General features: G+C 35.9%; 2 protein-coding genes across 2 annotated transcripts; both read left to right on the forward strand.

Annotated features, from left to right (window-relative positions):
- Positions 1–460: 460 nt before the first annotated feature.
- LOC146160415 (actin-like protein 6B) lies at positions 461–6,052 on the forward strand. Its single transcript, XM_083383429.1, has 3 exons — positions 461–1,369; positions 5,134–5,355; positions 5,430–6,052. The coding sequence occupies exons 1-3, from the start codon at positions 536–538 to the stop codon at positions 5,643–5,645; spliced, it is 1,272 nt and encodes a 423-aa protein (XP_083239555.1). The 5' UTR covers positions 461–535; the 3' UTR covers positions 5,646–6,052.
- Positions 6,053–10,814: 4,762 nt separating this feature from the next.
- Positions 10,815–16,903, forward strand: LOC146160416 (small ribosomal subunit protein eS1-like). Its single transcript, XM_083384378.1, has 6 exons — positions 10,815–10,936; positions 11,100–11,250; positions 12,569–12,675; positions 14,587–14,746; positions 16,144–16,336; positions 16,739–16,903. Exons 1-6 carry the CDS (start codon positions 10,875–10,877, stop codon positions 16,867–16,869), a joined length of 804 nt encoding a protein of 267 aa, XP_083240504.1. The 5' UTR covers positions 10,815–10,874; the 3' UTR covers positions 16,870–16,903.
- Positions 16,904–20,672: the final 3,769 nt, after the last annotated feature.

Consider the following 20,672-nt stretch of genomic DNA (forward strand, 5'->3'; position numbering starts at 1 on the left):
ATTTTGTTTTTTAGCCCACTTACGTCAATGGAGTTGTTGTAGGGCCCCTAGATTTACCCGCAAAAGCGTAGGGAAAACGTAGGGTAAAACTGGCATGTGTGGTAGGGAAAAATGGAAATTTAGAGTGGCAGCCTTGCTCCTTCCATTCCTAAATTAATTTTAAAGTATTCATATCATATTAGTTCATTTTAACTAGCTTGACGTTGCCTTGTTGTAATGCGATATAAGTTTCTCTGCTGCCGGAGAACATGAAGTACATTTTTACCAATAAGTTCGAAAATCACGTTATTTGGCTCAATCGGTAATGTTTATAATTTAACCAATGCCTATATATTGACAATATATAGGCACTGATTTAACATATAGCTTTTGGTCCTCTTCAAGATGGCTGGCGCGCTTTCTAGTTGGCTTTAAAAATCGCTCATGCGTGCCGTTAGTTGCGCTATTCGTTTCATAAAGATCACTGCGTTAAATGCAGAGTTAATAACTTTCATAGATATTTTGTTGGTTTGTTGAAAACTTATAGTTAATAATAATGAGTGGTGGTGTTTATGGTGGCGATGAGGTCGGGGCATTAGTTTTTGATATTGGCTCCCATACTTTTCGAGCTGGATATGCAGGTGAAGACTGCCCTAAAGCTGACTTTCCAACTCATGTTGGAATGCAAATACTTGAACAAATGGAAACAGATGGTGTTGATTCAAAACCTGAAAAAATCCTAAGCATTGACACAAATCAATTGCTTTTTCCGAAATCTGGTAAAGAAGTTGTAAACTGCTTGGAAGATGGGATGATCAAAGACTGGGATACTTTAGAATCCTTGCTGAATTACACATACAAGCAATATATCAGAAGTGATTCTGAGCTCCACCCAGTTCTGTTGTCTGAGCCAGCATGGAATCAAAGAGAAAAACGTGAAACACTTGCAGAATTAATGTTCGAAAAATACAATGTACCTGCATTTTTCATTTGCAAATCACCAGTATTATCAGCATTTGCCAATGGTAGGTACACAGGGATTGTGCTAGACAGTGGTGCAACTCACACCACTGCAGTACCAGTTCATGATGGCTATGTCCTGCAACAATGTATTGTAAAATCACCCCTTGGTGGAGACTTTGTGCTTATGCAATGTCGTGATATGCTTAAATCTCTTAATATTGAAGTTGTTCCTCAATACATGATTGGCTCAAAGGAAGAGGTCAAACCAGATGCTCCTGCCAAATGGGAACCCAAAAAGGACCTTCCCGAAGTGACAGATTCATGGAAAAAGTATGCAATCAATCACACGTTGAAAGATTTCGCAGCCACTGCCCTTCAAGTATCTGATATGACATACAATGAAATGGAATGCATCAATATGCCTAAGGTAATTATACTAATTATCAAGTTTTTAAATACCAGAAGACATTTAAACTTAAGCCTATTTGTTTATGGATATTATTAACTTTTTATAAAATTGTTGTAACAAGGTAAAAAATAGTTCCACTATGAAAAATATGGCAAGTGCAGCCACGATTTTTTTTAACGGAATAGACCTGTATCCCTAGAAAATGAATATACTCCTGTTTTCCCAAATGGTATAGTGGTGGGGTACGCTTTTGACCTTAGTTCACCCAAAATTTTTCAGCTGTACACCTACGACATCTCCTCTGGATCTGACATACTTTTTAGATAGGCAATGGATTACATAAATATAAGGAATGGCCTAACTTTACCTATTTTACTATTACTAAAGGAAACTTTGTGAGTTGATTGCTTCCTTTAGATAAACAAGAAAATATTTAAGAGAGAGTTTCAGTAAAAATCAGTTAACACCCTGCCTAGCTTATAATAAGAACAAATATAATTCTATTTCAATAAAATATGCTGGCGATATATAGCTCTTTTAAGTGTCTGACCTTAATTGCTAGCTTTGCTATTTTGCTGTTACTGATTAGGAATTAGGGTTGACATTTATATTGCATGGGTCAAGGTGATTTACATTATTACATATTCAGTGCAACAAAGATTAAACCCTGATACTATCTTGCAGTGTTAAAAAAAGATCCACATTTTGCAAATCCAGTTTTTAGTTGTCCCGCATTTTTCTAGCTTTTAAAGTATGTTTTGTTTGTTTGAATTTAACTGTCCATGTACAAACATTATCTAGATCAGGATTTGCGAAATTTCAAGTTAAAGAATTCCCCTATTTTCCGTCTGAAGTTAATGAATAATGACGGCATAAAATAGTGATGGGAATGACGTCATAAAATAGTAAAGGGAATGAGGTCATAAAAACATGAACAGACACAGCCAATCAACGTCCAGCAAAAGCGAACCTTTTAAGACACGAAGCAAATCGTTCTTTGAAACTGCTAAGTGTGAAATCGTTAACTTCAGGCGAAAAATAAAAAAAACAAGACGGTGAATATGTATGATTGATTAGAATCATGTTTTGACTATCAGCAGCGCAGTTTCCCAAGTTTTATGTACGGGACCACGCTAAATTGCAAGCACGTCTCTCGCACCTGCAATACTAAACGAAAATCGGTTTTCCCGGGTGTTATTATGCCACGATTTGCGCAACATCTGCGCAGCACACTTGGCAAGTCAGCTAAAATACAAGCTGTGGTTAAGAGAAAATAAGTTGTGTCAATTTCACACTAAACACGTGGTCTTTGGATATGAAAATAATTTTGCGGTAACTATCATCACATAAAAAGACGATTTTAAACAGTCACAGTTAGACCACCTTTTCAAGAGAATTTTTGTTAGTTACAAAAATTCTGTTGTTACACCAAAATCGGATACTAGCGGGTGACCCTAACTCGACGTTTTTAGTGAGAAAAAAGAAAGAAGGCTTGACTTAGGGTTGTCAATGGTCAAATACATTTTTGCTTATCAGCCAACCTGAACGAATAACGAAAGGCGAAAAAACATCCTGCGTTTACAGTCGACCACACAAGACACGAAAAACGGCATTTTGCGTTTAATTTGGTTTCGCATTAGATAAGACGTGTGACCCAATTACATTAAAAAAATTTCCGCTTTGGACGGTAAGTTAAACCCTGACAAAAAACAATAATATCACTTGCGAAAATGGGGGGGGGAGACTTGTGCGAGAGGAGTCGGCGTTATTGAACGAGGATTTTTCTATGTGTTTTGCCTTTAAAAGCTTATGTTCGGAATAATACGCTTATTTATCTATTTGAGTGACCAAACGTCTCAGCATATCAAACATAGGAATTGTGACGCTAAACCAGGGGTTCTTAACCTTTTTGTATGTTTTACCCCTTCAACAAAGATGAATATCAGATTTAACCCCCATTATATCAAATAGTTCTCATCTATTAGAAAAAGGAAAGTAACAAATTACATCAGGTATAATCAATGCGACGGGTTCCCTTGCTTTTGGCAACGAGTTGTTGTCAAAACATTCCAGTTTGGTTTATTTTTTTCATTTCAGACTGGACAGTTTTGACTAAAAAACGCCAGTTTTTGCTCATCATAATTGGATGAGAATTTGCTAGGTGCCTTTTTAAAGGAGCCGGTTTCATGGTACTGTTTAAAAATATTTCCACTCACGAGACACACTGAAGAACTGAAAGACCATTCTCAATAAAATATGTAAATCTAAAATTAAAATAATTTTTCTGGTACTTTCTCTTCTTTTGGGACATGCCATTTTTAAGATTACATTTTTTGTTACTTTTACAGACTGAGTTGTTTAAAGCCTTAATCATTGGACTAAAAATATCAACAATAAACTAACTTGGCCAGTTAAGCAATACCCAGTGACAAAATTAGGCAAACACATGTATATATAACCAGCGCTGAAATTTCAAAAAGTGTATCGGAACTTTCAAAACTGCTCGCACACACGTTACCTTAATCCAGTGGTCTCCAATCGTTGAAATAAGTGACCCCAATTTAAATAAGATGTAATCAGAATTTACATTGCGACCCCATTTTGAAGAAAATTATAGGCAATGTTAAAACAAGTGCTAGAATACAGCAGAACTGTAAAAAAATGTTTTTAGCGATAAGCCTTTTCGCCTGTTTGTGTTTCTAAGTGGATATGCTTTCTAATTTGGCCTGTGGAATGCAACCTCAGAAAACGCGGATATTTTACTAGAAATCAACAGCATTTGTTATGATGTTACAAATGAGGGACGATTTTAAACATCTCCGTCTACTGTCTACGTTTGACACACTTGCACATTACGAATATGGTGAGTTATGGCGACCCCACAAAACTCACTTGGGGTCGCGACAGACCACTGCCTTAATGAAGTAACTGAGAGATAAGGATATTGCCAAGAAACTAAAAAAATGATCAATTAGCGAAGCATAACGTTATTGATACAAGGCGATAAAAAATCAATAGGGTACTAGGCTACCAATACCTACAGCTGGCACTATTTTTCTGTCTTGTCAGCTGATGTGAATACTTTGATTGATAGCTAATTTACCCCAGGTTAAGAAAGGCTGCGCTAGACAAAGCACTGTGTTATACGGCGTTTAAAAGTTAGGACATAGGTTAACACTTGTCTATTTTAGCCCCAGTAATTGGCTTGACGCTTGTTTTATCACAGAAGATTTTTCACAAAACACAAATTTCTCATCAGCTTAAGCTTGACCTACGTTAGCGCGACCTGGTATTTCGTACTTTCAGCGCCGCTTGGTTTATTAATAAGTGCGAACGAACACTTTCGCAGAAGTCGCGCATACTGTTAGAGTGAACCACGATTGTGCTACTTGCGGTGTACATTGCACTAGCTGTGTTATAGTGTTCACAGAAGTGGAGTTGCACACGAAACTTTTGGCAAATTCAAGGGCGTTTTGACGCCCTGCACACCCACATGGCTCGTGACCGACTAGTTCAGCAAAAAAGTACTGTAAATAAACTTACATTTAACTTATTAAACATTGTTGTGCTTGCGTTAATTGAAGTAGGCTTTATTTTATACCTAAAAAATCTTAAAAGTATTTTCCACATGTGGACGACAACACCTGCTTTATGTTTATTCAAGTTCATGGATTGTTTTTCATTCTACTTATATTGGCCGTTTAGGTGTATTGTGATTAAAGTCGGTTTGCTGAAGTCCAATTATACATTTCCATTAGACTAATTAAAATTGTTGTTTTAAGGTTCCTTATCATTTCCCTAATGGTCACAATCATGAGTTTGGCCCCGAACGCTTATCAGTTGTAGAAAATTTGTTCAACCCATCTCAAATTAGAGGTGCGTCATCCAACACCATGTTAGGTGTTCCCCATGTTGTGACCAGCAGCATAAATATGTGCGACGTTGACATTCGTCCAGGGCTGTACAGCAATATTATGGTCACCGGAGGAAACTCACTTCTACATGTATGTATGGTTTGTTTTATGCTCTAAAATGCTTTTAAACGCTATGTAATAAGTTAGATTTATATATTTTAAAGGGTTTCACAGAAAGACTTAATTGGGAGCTAAGCACTAAGACACCTCCAACTATGAGACTCAAGGTTAGTAGCAGCAGCAACACAATAGAAAGAAAATACTCTCCTTGGATTGGTGGATCAATTTTGGCATCACTGGGTACTTTTCAACAAATGTGGATCTCAAAACTGGAGTATGAAGAAGGCGGAAAATCTTCTGTTGACCGCAAATGTCCGTAATAATAACTCTTAATTTCTTTTTGAGCAAGTTTATTTGCATAAAACAACAATGCAGCTGGTTCTACAGGGAGTGTGAAAGTTTTTCACATTGTTATTATTGATGAACCTATTTGTTTATATTTACCACAGTAAATGGAATCAGGACATTTTGTTTCCGACAAATGCAAGTGCTTTCATTGCTATGCAGGCACAAACAAATAGTGTCACATTGTATTTGACTTGACTGTATTCCTGTTCTTTAGCTTTCTTTAATTCTTCTGCTGAAGGAGCGCCAGCTCCAGGTGTGCTTAGTCGAAACATTTTGATAACAGAAAATAACCACCCTAAAAACGTGTAAGTTCATTATTTGTCATTTTATTAATTACTGTGCCACACAGTACGAAGCGATTATGTACTACAAACTTATTAGGATTACGGGTAAATTTATTTTAATGAAAAGTTGTTTTTTCAAGTCTTAATCTGAGCTGCTTAAAAATATTCTTAAGAGACGGGTTGAGAACCAGAGGTTTATATCTTAATAATCCAAACATTTAGATTAGCGCTGGACTAGAATCCTACCACATTATTAAAGCAGTCGACAATATTTGGGTATTATTATTTAATAATATTGCTTAACCTGCCCAAACGCTAACCCAAATTCATTTCATATTAGACTACATTGTTGCAAACAAGTCATGATTAAACTTCCCTTCCGGTCTGAATTCTGTGGCTGTGCACACTTAAATAAGAACCCAAATCCAGAAAAAGGTTAAGTTGTGCTAAATTTCCATTGAAGATTGGGTGCCAGTCATGCCATTTGCCAAGTTACAAAGCTGATAGCAAATTTTACAAGAAAAATCTAAAATATACCATTTTTTTCATGAAAAATACCGTCAATTTGATTATGCCTAAGTCCAATTCAATCAATTTATCCTAAAACCTATAAAGTGAAGTAATTTGGTCTACAAACTTCACATTTTAATTAATTTATAAACAGTCTAAGCCAGTGGTTCGCAAAGTTTTTTTCATATTCCTCCCTTACAAACCCAAACATTGTCAATGTGTTTGGAAATTCCTCCCCAGAAAAAATCACGAAGTATTCTACCTATTTCATTTATTACTTCAATGTACCCTGCTGACAGAAAATTAAACCTACAGAAAAGAGTCGACAAAACTAAAAAATTATATGTAAAACGGCAATAGACACATCTGCGGCAAAACCAAGACTTGTTACAAAATTTTGATGTGCTAATTGACTGAAAGTTGAGTTTGTTTAAAAGTATGACGCAATTCCTCATTTGGCAGTAACTGTGAACAAAGATTATGAGCTTAATATAACTTTTTAAAATAACAATCATTACAGTTTAGTAGTTTTTTTACTGCATTTACATCAATTTAACCGATGCAATAACTTCCCCGGAACAAATTTCCTTCCCAAATTTAAAAATTCCTCCCAAGGCGAGCAAAGGGCGCTCTTTGACTTATGTACGAAAAAATTAATAAAAAAAAACTTTCTTCAAATGCCGCTTACCACAACGCATATTGCTTGGGTTAGGGTGCGGGTTAGCGTTTGGTTGAGGGTGGGTCAAGTTATTATTAATAATAAACATATTATTACTTGACCCACCCTCACCCAAACAATATGCGTTGTGGTATGCGGTATTATTTTGTTTTGTTTTTTGCATAACTTTTTACGTACATAAGTGAAAGAGCGCCGAGCAAAGTGCCTCCATTTGAGAACCACTGGTCTAAGCCATTACTATCACTGTAAAATGTGGCGCTGGTCTAGAATCCTACCACATTTATGAAATTAACGAACAATATTTGCGTTAGTGTGTGGGTAAAGTATCACAACGAACATTATTTGGGCTAGGGTGCGGGTTTGGTTAGGTTAAGCAATATAATTAAATAATAATACTTGACCCACCCTAACCCAAATATTGTGCGTTCCTTTATTATAGTCCTTTCAACGCTGTGGTAGGATACTAGAGCAGCACTGCAACTTGCCTGTATTTTTGTTTCTCCGGTTTGGTTAAAAACTTATAACAACACTCAATAGTTAAATCAATGTCTTCAAAATAATGATGTTTGTCCGATTGTATTGCACTATCAGCGACCGGCGTAGTGAAACAGCATGGGTGAGCTGTTTCGTCCTTTTTTCATAGAGTTCGAAAAACAAACAACGTAATGTTTGTTTTTAAAGGGTTCGTTGTAGCAAAGAGTAGCTTTTTTTTCAAGGGTTCAACGTATTTGATTCGCGTGGACCGAGATTGGCATACAATTTTTCCAAGATCGACCATTATAATTTGAAAACCGGTTCATAAAGTTCCAGTTCGGATAGAATTTAAGTTGCGTTAAATCTAAAAATGTGGGTCAATAAATGTAGAAAAATTTAAGTTAAGTGACTTACGGGTTCTAAAAAAAAACACAACTCATTATTGCATTATCTAAAAAATTAAAAAATAACGTTATATTTAATTAATATTCATATTTTTTTGATAAAATTTTTAACATGTCATAACTTTACTTGGTAAAATACAAGTTGTGACGTCATGTGGGAGTAAACCGCTTTATTGACAGGTTCGGGTTCGGTTAAGGTTCAGGTTCTTTCAAAATATGCGGTTCAGTTCCGGTTCGGCTCCTTAAAATCTTACCAAAAACAGTTCAGTTTGGTTACGGTTTGGAAAAAATTGACCCAAAACCGGTTCATAAAGTTCCGGTTTGGTTCCGATTCGACTCCCTGCTAATAATATTCAAGGAAAAGGCGTCTAAGGTTTTTTTCATAAAACTCTATTCACTTAAAAAATGTATTCCGTTTTTGAATAATACACCGTGCTTTAACTGGGCCATCATTGACCTACGTCATTACGAAGAAACAAAAAGCTTGAAAGTCATGCTGATATGTTTGATGCAGCTTAGGTACGCGACTACGCGTGTGCCTATAGTGGAAAATAAGCCCCGTATCATCCTGACCATTCCTACTTTGGATCGAATTGACAAAAATAATAAGTGGTCGCCTATTATCCTTACAAAGGGTCTGCCAGCCGGCCAGTATCAATTTGAGCAGAAGTTTTCATTGCATTTTGCATTTCTTGCCAAATCTCGTTTTGAGTGACGCTTTTCTCTAAACCAGTGGTTCTCAACAGGGGGTCCGCGGACCCCTTGGGGTTTGTAAAAACTTTTAAATATAGGCCTATACCTGTATTAAATTAATTAACGCTTGGAAACATGCTTAATCACAACCTTGGCACGGTATACCATAAGTGACAAAATCACATTATAAAATGTCCGTTAAATCTGAAAGCTCGTGTACACCGTATATACTATAGCTTTAATAAAGACATAATACAGTTAGAATGTCGTTAAATATTACTCAAAACATTTTTTTTATAAATTTTAACTGAACGGCAATTCCAAAAAGATGACTATGGCTTTTTTCAATTTTGTGAACGATTGATGTGCATTTTTAATCGATTTTAACTTAATTCTGACTTTTGAAAAAAAGTTGAAAAAATAATTCGCCTAAGTAGTCATACAACAATTGGGTGTTGTTCGGTACTTTACTGAACATACTTAAGGTAGGCCTACCATATGTCCTCTTTTAGGAGGATTTGTCCTTTTTTCTCAAGAAAACTGAATGGTCCTCCGAGAACGCTCAAAAATGTCCAAATGTCCTCTTTTTTCGCATTTCGAGCTATAGTTTCTTATACTTTAAGAAGACTTTTAGGCGAGACATTATTTATTTCCAAAAAAATAAAAATACTGTAGCCATGAAACATGCCGAATTGCTGGTTGAAAACAGGTTTTGCAGCAAATTGCCCCATCAGCCCTACCTTCTTGATTGTTATTATAAACATTGCGCCAGAAAAGTGGCAACAGAACCTCACCTTTAAAAGGCCCATTAATAAAGCAAAGGTATGCGTTTGTTAGGCCTATAGCCTACTATCGGTGTTACTGTATTTATTAATGAGAAAAGCCTCAATTACCGTTTAGGAAAAAAATTCAACCAATTAAACTCAATTTTTTTCGCGCTTCGCGCGACCGAAAACAATCTTTACTATTTTCAAGGTGTCACAGTGATATTTAATTGAAAATGCCGAATTGTTTTTCGTGGGGAGGGGAGGCGCGGCTGAAAACAGGTTAAGAATCACTGGTCTATAGCATACAGGCGGTTCTCAGCGGATGCTTTCATTTTTCTTTATTATTCTTTAAATTTAGAAAACCATAAAGCTAAATAAGCTATAAATTATAATGCCAAAGGGGAAATTGTGTTTACTGATGAGCTTCGCCAGAAATATCCTTGTTTCAGAAAAGGACGTATTAATTTCGAAGTTGAATGCATTAGGCCTACTTGTGGTTATGGCACGATTTTCTCAAAAGTCACAATTCTACTTTCGTTTTACTTGCAGGCAAAAAAATGTCCTCTTTTTGGGTGCCGTAAATATGGTAGCCCTAACTTAAGGTGCAGATCTACGCAGATATACTAAAATATTGAAAAAAAAACTAAATGCAGATATTACACCAAAAATATGTACGGGGTCTGCGACTATTTGCAAGCATCAAATAGGGGCCGCGGGTTCAAAAAGATTGAGAACCACTATTCTGAACAATAGATAGGCTTGGGACAAACATGACAAAAACTAGTAAAGTAGCGTCACCTTAGTAATAACATTTTGAAGACGGTATGTCTACCGATTTTTTTACAAATAAGAACGAGGATAAGCCCTTAATTCAGGCCAGCTCAACGACCTTCCATGAGGTTTTACATAAACTACACTTTAAATAGGTTGTCGCACAAAACGAGAGTAGCCTTCCGTATTACAAGAATATTATAAAATTTTCTGTTTAGGCTTGTTTATCAGGTGTGGCTTTTAGCCAGGGATCCAAAAGCTATATATCTTATTTAAACTTGCACGATCGTTCGCTCGATTTCTTAGTTTGAAAGTGATATGTAAAAAATTTCTTAGTTTGAAAGTGAAGAGTTCAAAGGTGTTCGTGACCTTAATATTTGAGTAAATCAAATTCTAGTGTACTAGTGTACGGTACACAAATAATAGTTGAGTACAACATTAAAAAAAAGTATTACTTTTCTTTTTATTTTTGTTAGTAAACGTATTTTTCTTTTTTGCACAAACCGAATTTGATTAAAACACGGCAAACTTTGTGACTACAAAGGTGCGGATTAAAAAGTATTGCCCACGACTGAAAAATCTTGTTTCTCTCAAGTTCTTTTTCGCCAATAGAGTTATCATGGCTGTCGGTAAAAATAAGCGCCTCACGAAAGGAGGCAAAAAGGGGGGAAAGAAGAAGATGTGAGTGACTTACCGATGTTATTTGATTAAATTAGGATAATGTCTGTATGATCTATCTATAATTAGGTATTATTATATGATACGTTTCTGGATGTTTACGGATAGAAAACAGTTATCATATATGCGTTGCCAATGTTTGATTATTTGATATTGGGTTTTTTAGCGTCGACCCATTCTCCAAGAAAGATTGGTACGATGTAAAAGCCCCTGCGATGTTCAAGCACCGTCAAATTGGCAAGACCCTTGTTTCCAGAACTGTCGGCACTAAAATCGCATCGGATGGTTTAAAAGGACGGGTCTTTGAATGTAACCAGGTTTGGAGTACTTTAAATGATTTACAAATTCTATTAACAATAGTGTTATGTATACTGTCGGCGCTGGTCCAGAATCCTACAACATTTATTTTATCACTAACGAAACTAGTCGTCAAAGTTGAAAATTTAAAAGTCGCAAATATGTAATAGCAATACTCGAACCAAGGAAACACTAACTCGCCCCCTTACCCAAATATTGTTAGCAAAATAAACCCAGGATTCTAGACCAGCGCCATGTTGTCTGACAGCTCCTAAAATGTTAATGTTTGTCCAAGTTAACAAAAATAATAGAGATTGTTTTTTGACAGGCTGTGATTCAACATTTACTATTTGGGCCATTATATCAAACTACAATGCAACATTAGACTATAAAATCTTTAGCAATTCAATTGCAACTTAAATAGGAAAAATGCAAACTCTGCACCTGGCATTACATCCTAATAATGTTTGATTGGCACTTTTAATCAGGCAAAGGTTCTTGTGAGATGCTAAGTAATTTGTCGCCCCAAAAAACACTTGACATTACACTACTAGGCTACATTTAAAGCAAGCACTACAAATGTGTCCCCGCAGCTACAGGCCTTATGCAAACATTGGCGGTAAAACATTAAATTATATCAGTTCCAATTTCCTGAAATAAACAACAGAATTCGATACGAATCTCATTTGGGATTGAATCCCAAGGATTTGATATTCTACTTACATAGCGACGATATAATAATAAATACTTTAACCACCCAAACTCAGAGTAATATAAATTCCTAGCTAAAATTTGGTAGGATTAGACCAGCATCGTTAATTGTTATACCAGTAATTCTCCAGTAATAAAAACTTTTTTCCTGCAAAGGACCTTTTTGTGTGAGTAAAATCAACGTTAAATGTGGCCAGCCGCGAAAAAATTGCTCAAACGCGCAAAACTTTCGCCACGCTAACGGTTTTCACTATAGTACTCCATTTTCAGCTGTGCAAATTTTACAAATAAGGTGATTAAAGCCGCGCAAATTTGGACGAAAATGTTATTACAGCCGCGCAATTTCAAGCTGCAAATTCGTCTCCCCCCCCCCCGCGCAAATTCAAAGTTTCCAATCTGGGTTTCTAGTGTTGGTCTAGTATCCTACCACATTGTTGTCCGGGCCGGGGATTTATGTTGCTAACATTATTTGGGTAGGGTGCAAGTTTGGGTTGAGTGGGTCAAGTAGTTTTATTGTAATTGTTAAATATTTATAGGATATTGTATTTACTCACCAATATTTTGCTATGTCAGACAAAATAATTTAGTTTTATTTAAACATAACTAGTTACTACCCATTATGGTTAGGCTGATCTACATGGGGATGAATCAACCTACAGAAAGATGCGTCTTATTGTGGAGGACATCCAAGGAAAGCATTGCCTTACAAACTTTCATGGAATGCTCTTGACTAGGTATGTTGTGTACATAATGTGAAGCAAATAATGTACGAGTAATAAGAGCTTAAAAAATTGTTTATTAAGGACAGAAGCCAATAATTTTGGAATTAATGTTGTGTTCAAACTGTTGTTGTAGTATGATCTGGTAAAATTGTTATTTTGGATAAATTTTTATTCGGTATGATTTTCAAGAACACAATCTTGCCCACCAATGGAACACATTTTGCGAAAACCGCTTTTAAACAAATATCCCCCATCAAAGTGTTACTAGTTCTAGTCGCGGGTCACAACCAATCTAAGAAAGATCTCCATAAGTTGTTCTCAAAAAAGGGCCAGTTTTAAATCATCCTCCATGTGTTGTATAATAATTTCCTCAAAAAAATTACCTTGCAAGCATATCATATTTTTCTATGCTTATTTAATACTTTTTTGCCAGATGGTAAGTTAACTATGCAACAAAGTTTGTTGAGAGGTATTTTACTCTCTTTAATCAACCCTTATAGACCAGTGCTTCCCATCATATTTCAGTTCATGACACACTTTTAGTTAATGCAAGTTTTATTGTGTGATCCACAATGAGATATGACCAAACAAATAAACCTACATAAAACCTGCATCTTTACCACTAGCGTACATACTAACTAACATTTAGAAATGCTTCGCGACCCACCTGAAATAGCTTTGTGGCTTTTTCCACTGGGTCACAACCCACTGGTTGGGAAGCACTGTTATAGACCGTTTGATGATCAGGTAAAAAAACAAACAAATTGGTCGCTGTTGGATTTGTTTGGGTTGCCGACTGTAGTGGTTTGTCATTAAATTAAATTTATCAAGGTAGTTTCGGAGAAAGATTTCTTCCAAAGTTTATGAAAATTGCCGAGTAATAAGAGGACATGGCCCATATTTTTTAGATTTGAGCTTTAATGCTACTGTGTTAATGTTATTTCTTAGTCACTTTAAACTGGTAGAAAAATCTTTAAAAAAAAATTTGGTTTGCCAAAGCTTCACTGTTTAACTTTCGCTTAGTGATTTGGTGGCTGCAAAAAAGGTTAGGAATGACTGTGTTACATAAATGAGATGCTCTATAACAGCGGTTCCCACACTAGGGTTCGTACAGCAGTTTCAAAGGGTTAGCAAGGAGAAGTAGTCTTTAAGGTTTTGCAACATTGGGCTTTAGCGAATGTTTTTAAACATAGTCTCTATGTTATAAACATTTATGTCATAATTGTTGTCTTTAGTTTTGATTATTCGATCATATAGTGTGTTTTATGATGTCACTTGTGAAAACATTAGGCTTTAGCGAATGTTTTTAAACATTAGTCTTTATGTACATTAGAAACAATCGTGACTGCACTTGTGTACTACAAGAAATATGGGTCAACTGACCCTTGAAAATTTTATAGGGCCGTGAAATATCAAAATAATTGCAACAGTTCCGCCAGGCAAAATGTTTAGAGAAGTTTGGGAACTGCTGCTCTATAAAATGATTTTTTCTACTGCAATTGAGTACCACCTTGATTGTTAACCGCAATATTCAATGTAAAGAACCACAGGCAATGTAAGTCGCGAGACTGAAATTGTTCGAACTACCTTTAGTTTGTGTGTACTTGGTTACTGGTTAGTTTGTAGCACTACTAATCTAAAAAAATGTTAGTTAGTGTTACGGTCAACTTTGTTACAATCGATTCCGTTTGCTATGTTTGAAAACTATCTGTGTTATTTCATTTCAGCGAGTGGCAATTTTAATTCATTATCAATTTGAAAAGAAATGCTAATAGAAGAGCAGCCAAATTTATTGATAACAGTTGGTCTATATTATTTCAATCTTTTAGAAAGGACAGTTGGTTTTAGTTGTTTAATAAATTTAGGTTTTCTAATTTTTAAGATAAAACTTTCTCTGAAAACCAGTATGTTTTATACTCAAAGGGACAAGCTCTGCTCTATGATCAAAAAATGGCAAACACTAATTGAAGCATCTGTTGATGTGTCCACCACTGATGGTTACAAGTTGCGCATGTTCTGTATTGGATTTACACATAAGCGCAATAATCAGATCAAAAAAACATCGTATGCCCAACATGCCCAAGTAAGTAACAGATTGTTAAGGTTTCTGTACAATTTGGAGCAAATATAGGGTTGTACACTAAAGTATCTCTTCCAGCACTTAATTTTTTGCCAATATTTCAGCTACCTATGCAGAATGGTTTCATCAAGGAATGCATAAACACTACACATAGTAAAATGACAAAAAATGCGATAACCAAGTTGTGCATTATCTCTAGGGCCTGTAAAAGTCAATAAAATCAATATTTTTTTAAGGACCTCGTCTGTCCACGAATTAAAGAATAAAGTTGTTTTCAGCAATTAGGGGACTGTTTCTGAGAAGTTTATAGGTCAAAATAAAGTAAAAATTTGTTAATATGGCTTTTGACGAAAGTTTTTGTGTTTCTTGAGAGTAATTTTTGTAAAAATCGTTGTGGAAGCATTGTAAATCAGGAACTGCGACACAATCGAACCATATTAACCCATAAAAGCAGGAAATATGTCACAATGCCCACTTGGATCAGCAGTAACTTCTATCGCAAATTGTCCTTTTTTTATTTATTGTTATGTATTTAAATAATTCTTAAACACTTTCTCTTCATAAACGTGGTCTTTTCCAAGATCAACAGTTTAGATTTTAGGATTAGCTTACTGACATTCTGCAATACAAAAATACCTAAGCAAGCTAAATCTATCGCCAAAAAATATGACATTGTTTTACATCACTTCTTAAGTCATGTGATTTTAAAACTTTCATGCCCCCTATTCCCAAACAAAATCTTCTGGATCCGCTTGGCGGTCAATATTATTGGACTAAAAAGATACAATTAAATATCTTCCTGGTTTAGAAAAAAAAGCACATTAAATAAGTTATGTCACAAATAACATTTAAAGGTATATCTGACAAAAGTAGTTTTACTGGTGTTGTATCCCTTGAATTTTAAGGGACTGCAGACATAAGACCGAGATAAGAACTACACCAACGTCAGAATAAAACACAATTCGGAATAAGGCCAAAAAGGACTAAGAGGCCAGAATCAGGCCTAAACAACACTTAGCCACCCATAAGTACATTACTAACTCCCCTAATAATTTCAAAACTAACCCATTTTTCTAACATCAATAACCCCAAACAGGAACAAAAATCCAGTGCCAAAACAGCGGCGCCATCGATGGCGCCGGTCAGACTAAAGCGTCTAAATATATTTACCAAAACAGCCGATGCCAGACCAATGGCCCTCAATCGTCCCATACCCTCTACCCACAGGTTCGGGCGTTATTTGGGCCACTTAGGCCTTATTCAGACGATTTTGGTCTTCTGCTGAATATTACTGCGTATTTGGCTGTATTATTTTGTTGGTCTTAATGCTATGGTTTTATAGATTTTTCTGCTTTAGGTATTGTTGCAATTTAGGTCTTATTGTGTGTTCCCATTTTAAGGTCATGAGCATCAGAGCAAAGATGGTTGAGATTATGACTCGTGAGGTCTCAATGGGTGATCTGCGAGACTTGGTCAATAAACTTATACCAGACTCAATTGCAAAGGACATAGAGAAAGCATGTCAGGGGATCTACCCACTCCATGATGTCCACATTCGTAAAGTTAAAATTCTAAAGAAACCAAAACTTGACAGTGAGTTTATTCGTTTAGTATTTAAAAAAATAAACAATTAAGCAAAAAATATTTTTTTTCATCAAACATGTTGGCATTGTATTTTAAATGACAATTTTTTTTAATTATAGATTAATCTGCGTATTGCTCCCAAGTGTTTTGCAGGTTTACGTCCTTAGTTTGTGGTTTAAAAGCTTTCTGTGTTCACAATGTTTTACTACCACTATTAAAGTGGTAGTAATTTTTTTGAGGGTGGGAGTACTGCTGCTAAAGTACATTATTCTAAAGACCATCGCCAAAGCATAAAAATTAATCCGAAATCGCATTTTATTTATTCCCGTTATTTTTATTTATTCCCGTTACACATCCTAGTTTGTTACTTGGTTAAGTTGGGAGATCTAATACATTTCACATTTTGTTTAGTTGGAAGGTTGATGGAAATGCACGGTGAGGCCTCATCACGCTCCTCTGCAGCCAAAACCGACGATACCGGAGCGAAGGTGGAACGCTCTGTTGGGGACAGCTATGAACCTCCGGTTCAAGCTTCGGTGTAAACCGTCAAAATAAAAAAGTCCTGCAAATTGAGAATTCCTCCCAGTCATATGCAAAGTTTTTCCTTCGACGCACCAGATACTAGAAATTTAGCAACTTTTTTAGTTATTAGTTTGTCAGACCAGTTACAGAAAAACTAGCGTAACTCAATTGTATATGGAACAGCCCAATGAGTATGAAAAACGGAACGCTCAAGAAGACCTAAAAAGCAGCAATGTCCATTGTCCAATGCATAATTATCTATAACATGACGAAACCAAAAATTGCGCATGATGCAATAATCCAATTAATGTTGGGATGGAAAGAACTGAATAATTAGATCAGTGCGTTTATTGATAGGCTTTTGTCATAAGCCCCGGTGTCCCGCCCGGTTAACCAATTTGTCCCGGATTTGAGATCTACAAAAAAAATGTAGAAATTCTTAAATACCTTTTATTTTTCGTTGGTTATGCTGTCCAGCAAATTTTTTTAACATACATTAATTATTTTTCTTGGGGGTGAGGTTGCTGGGGTTAGTAGTTTCTTTTTTGTGTGTGGTGAGTAACAAAAAATAAATGGATATTATCCGGCGGGTGCTAGGAGCTGTTACAACTTAAAAGTTTAACGTTTGGTAGTAATTCTGGATCGATAAATGTCGCCGGTTTTTAGCATTACAAGTCCAAGTAAAGACATAACATACTGATTGCCTTAATAGCAAAGAGTTCGTAAAATTCGCATTTAATGCGGCGGTTTGAATCCGGGCTGCGGAGTCGGTTTGTTTCGCGGGACTCGAGTAAGACCGCGTAAAACTACAAGAGTCCGACGTGCGCATGCGCAGTACTAAATTTTAAAACTGTTAAGGCGGCAAAATGTAAGTTGTGAAAGTGTAACAGAAAATGATGAAATATTTTAAAACCATGTAATGCAGGTCGATCAATTATGACACTAATATGAGTGGATTGCAGAAAATCCATCTTAATTTAGTTGCGTAAATGAATAAAGTACAGGCTGTAGAGTGTGGAGTCAGAGCTGGACTCGGGACTCGACAAAATCTTACATTTGGCCGGAGTCGGACTCTGGTTGTTTTTACCCGACTCTGCAACCCTGGTTTGAATAGTAACCAATTTTCAGTTTCAAACAAGATTTTACTTACGTTGGACGCAGTATGGTACCGGGATTACGTATTTGCTGAATATCACGCAACTCGAACAATGGCTGCTATAACTTAATGGTTTTACGTTAGAGAGTGGTTACACATTAGGTCAGAATTTTGACCAATCACCACCCAGGCCTAGCTTATCGCATTAGGATCAGCTTCAACTACGTTTTAGCATTATTTCCTGGTTGTTTATCTCTGATTTGTACAAATCTTTCAAACAGTATTTTCTGTCTTTTTTTGGTTGTGATTTGCGATTATCTGATTTAGTATTTCAATAACTAGGTCTTTGTTAATTTTCTGCAATTATTTATTTTTACGTTGTATTTCAACTATTTACACCAGGGCTTTGGAGCAGGCGTAAATGTGAAATCGCTCCGGCTCCAGCTTCGGAGCTTATTGATACCACTACTCCGGCTCCATTACGTCAGAAACTGAGGTTTAGGAATGAACGTTTAATTTGCAATCTCTAGCGTTTCAAAATAATCACAAACAAAACACCACAATAGTTAGTTAGAAAGGGTGGCGCCAAAGAGGCAACAAGTCTGAATTTTTTGAAAGGGTGCTGTTAAATTATGTGAATTCAGCCATTAGTAGTAGCATAGCAGTTTGTGCAATACATCGGAACCGGAGCTATTTTTTAAACACTGGCTCCAGCTCCTGCTCTAGCTCCGTTTAAATTTCAGGCGGAGCTAGAGCTTAGGCTCCAGCTCCAGCTCCGTTAAAAATGCACGGCTCCGGCTCCAAAGCCCTGGTTTATACAATATTTCTAAATTCTAAATTAACAAGCGTTTCGTTTTTCTTTGGCATTTTTATAGTTGTTTGTCTTTTTGAAAGGACAAAAATATCGATTTGCATAATGCCCGAAAAATAATTGATTTGTGTTCAGTAAAACATCAAAAACGTGTGGTTGACGCTTTTAAGTCACTAATGCAGCACTTCAAACAACATTGTGTTGTTTAAATCAGTGTTTCTTAAAGTGGTGAATGGTTCACCCCAGGGTGAATAAAATTTTTGCAGGGGTGAACCAACCAAAAGGGGTGAATAAGGGTGAACGAAAGTTCAAGAGCATCCTATAGTCACTAGTAAACAACTTTCTGAAGTAAATGGACTACTGAACTGTTGTTTTTTGGTGTTTTTTTGCTTATTGTAATAGTTAAGTTGGTTTGCACTGAGTGTGTGTTAGGCCTACCATATGTCCTCTTTCAGAAGGATTTGTCCCCTTTTCTCAAGAAAACTGAATGGTCCTCCGAGGACGCTCAAAAATGTCCAAATGTCCTCTAAGTTAATATTTAAACGTTTTGCAATGATTCTAATGGTATCGTTTTCGTTGTACACTACTCCTACAGCGCTGTACAAACTCTGTTTTTGCCAACTTTAACATTAAAACTGCCAAAAAAATTTGCGAATCTTTTGTTATCTAATTTTGTTTACTTTGTTGAGCACAAAGTCTCTTTGAGTGCCATCCCATGTTTTCATATCATCGAAGGTACAACGGCCCTATTTAATTATAATTTTTCTAACTTATAGATAAACGATAAAAGTCATCCACCGTTTGAACTGTTTTTTATCCACATTTTATATAATTGAATAACAAGCTAGCACCAGGGGGACGAAATGTTTTGCGAAAAGCCTCCTGATTTTACAGTTTAGCGCCAATTCAACCAATTAAATCCAATTTTTTTCGCACTTCGCGCGACCGACAACAAACCTCACTATTTTCATGTTGTCGTAGTGATATTTAATTAAAAATTCCGAATTGCTTTTCGTAGGGGTGCAAGTCATAGGAAAATTACAAAGGGTGCCGCTGCTGAAAATAGTTGTGGACATGGCACGTATTTCTCAAACGTAACAATTCATACTATTGTTTTACTTGCAGGCAAAAAAATGTCCTCTTTTTGGGTTCTAAAAATATGGTAGCCCTAGTACAACAATTTGGTGACTTTGTTTTGTGCTTTTGTTGCTTTATATTTCTGGGCTCGAGAAATTGTAGATTTGCAATGGTATAACTCAGCTTGAGTTGATCTTAACAAAAATCGAAACAACTTGTGCTGTTATATATAAACGAGATAGTTTTATCATATCATTAGAGAAGGGTGAATGAAATCTGGAAATAGATGCTAGGGGTGAACGAAACTAAAAAAGTTTAAGAAGCACTGGTTTAAATCAACATGTTTTCAACAGGTCAAAATTTCACTTGGTACCGTTTCAAATTCGATATTATCGGACATCCCTAGTTACTACGTAATCTGGTAATTTAAGTATAATATTCGGACAGTTTAGGGCAAATAATTGTTATAGTATAAACTATAAAACTCAAAGTTTAAAAACCAGAGAAAAATCAGGATCAGACATTTTTTAAAAGGAACATATATTTCGCCTATATTAGCATCGTCAGTTTCTTAATTCGAGTGAACCAATTTCGAATTAAGGAATGAACTTCAGTCGATTTAAGGAACTGACGATGCCAGTAAAGGCGAAATATATATTTATTTTAAAAAAATCGTCTGATCCTGATTTTACTCTGTTTTTTAAACTTTTGAGTTTTATTGTTTAGGCCTATATACGCGTCAGCGGAACAGTGATCGACAAGGAGAAACCTGCTGCCAATGGTTTTGGATTTCATAAAGATACGCCCTTCTATTATAGTATAATCCAAGAGCGAGTTAT

Source organism: Ascidiella aspersa, chromosome 3 (genome assembly GCF_963924565.1).
Source record: "Ascidiella aspersa chromosome 3, kaAscAspe10.2, whole genome shotgun sequence".
Taxonomy (NCBI): Eukaryota; Metazoa; Chordata; class Ascidiacea; order Phlebobranchia; family Ascidiidae; genus Ascidiella; species Ascidiella aspersa.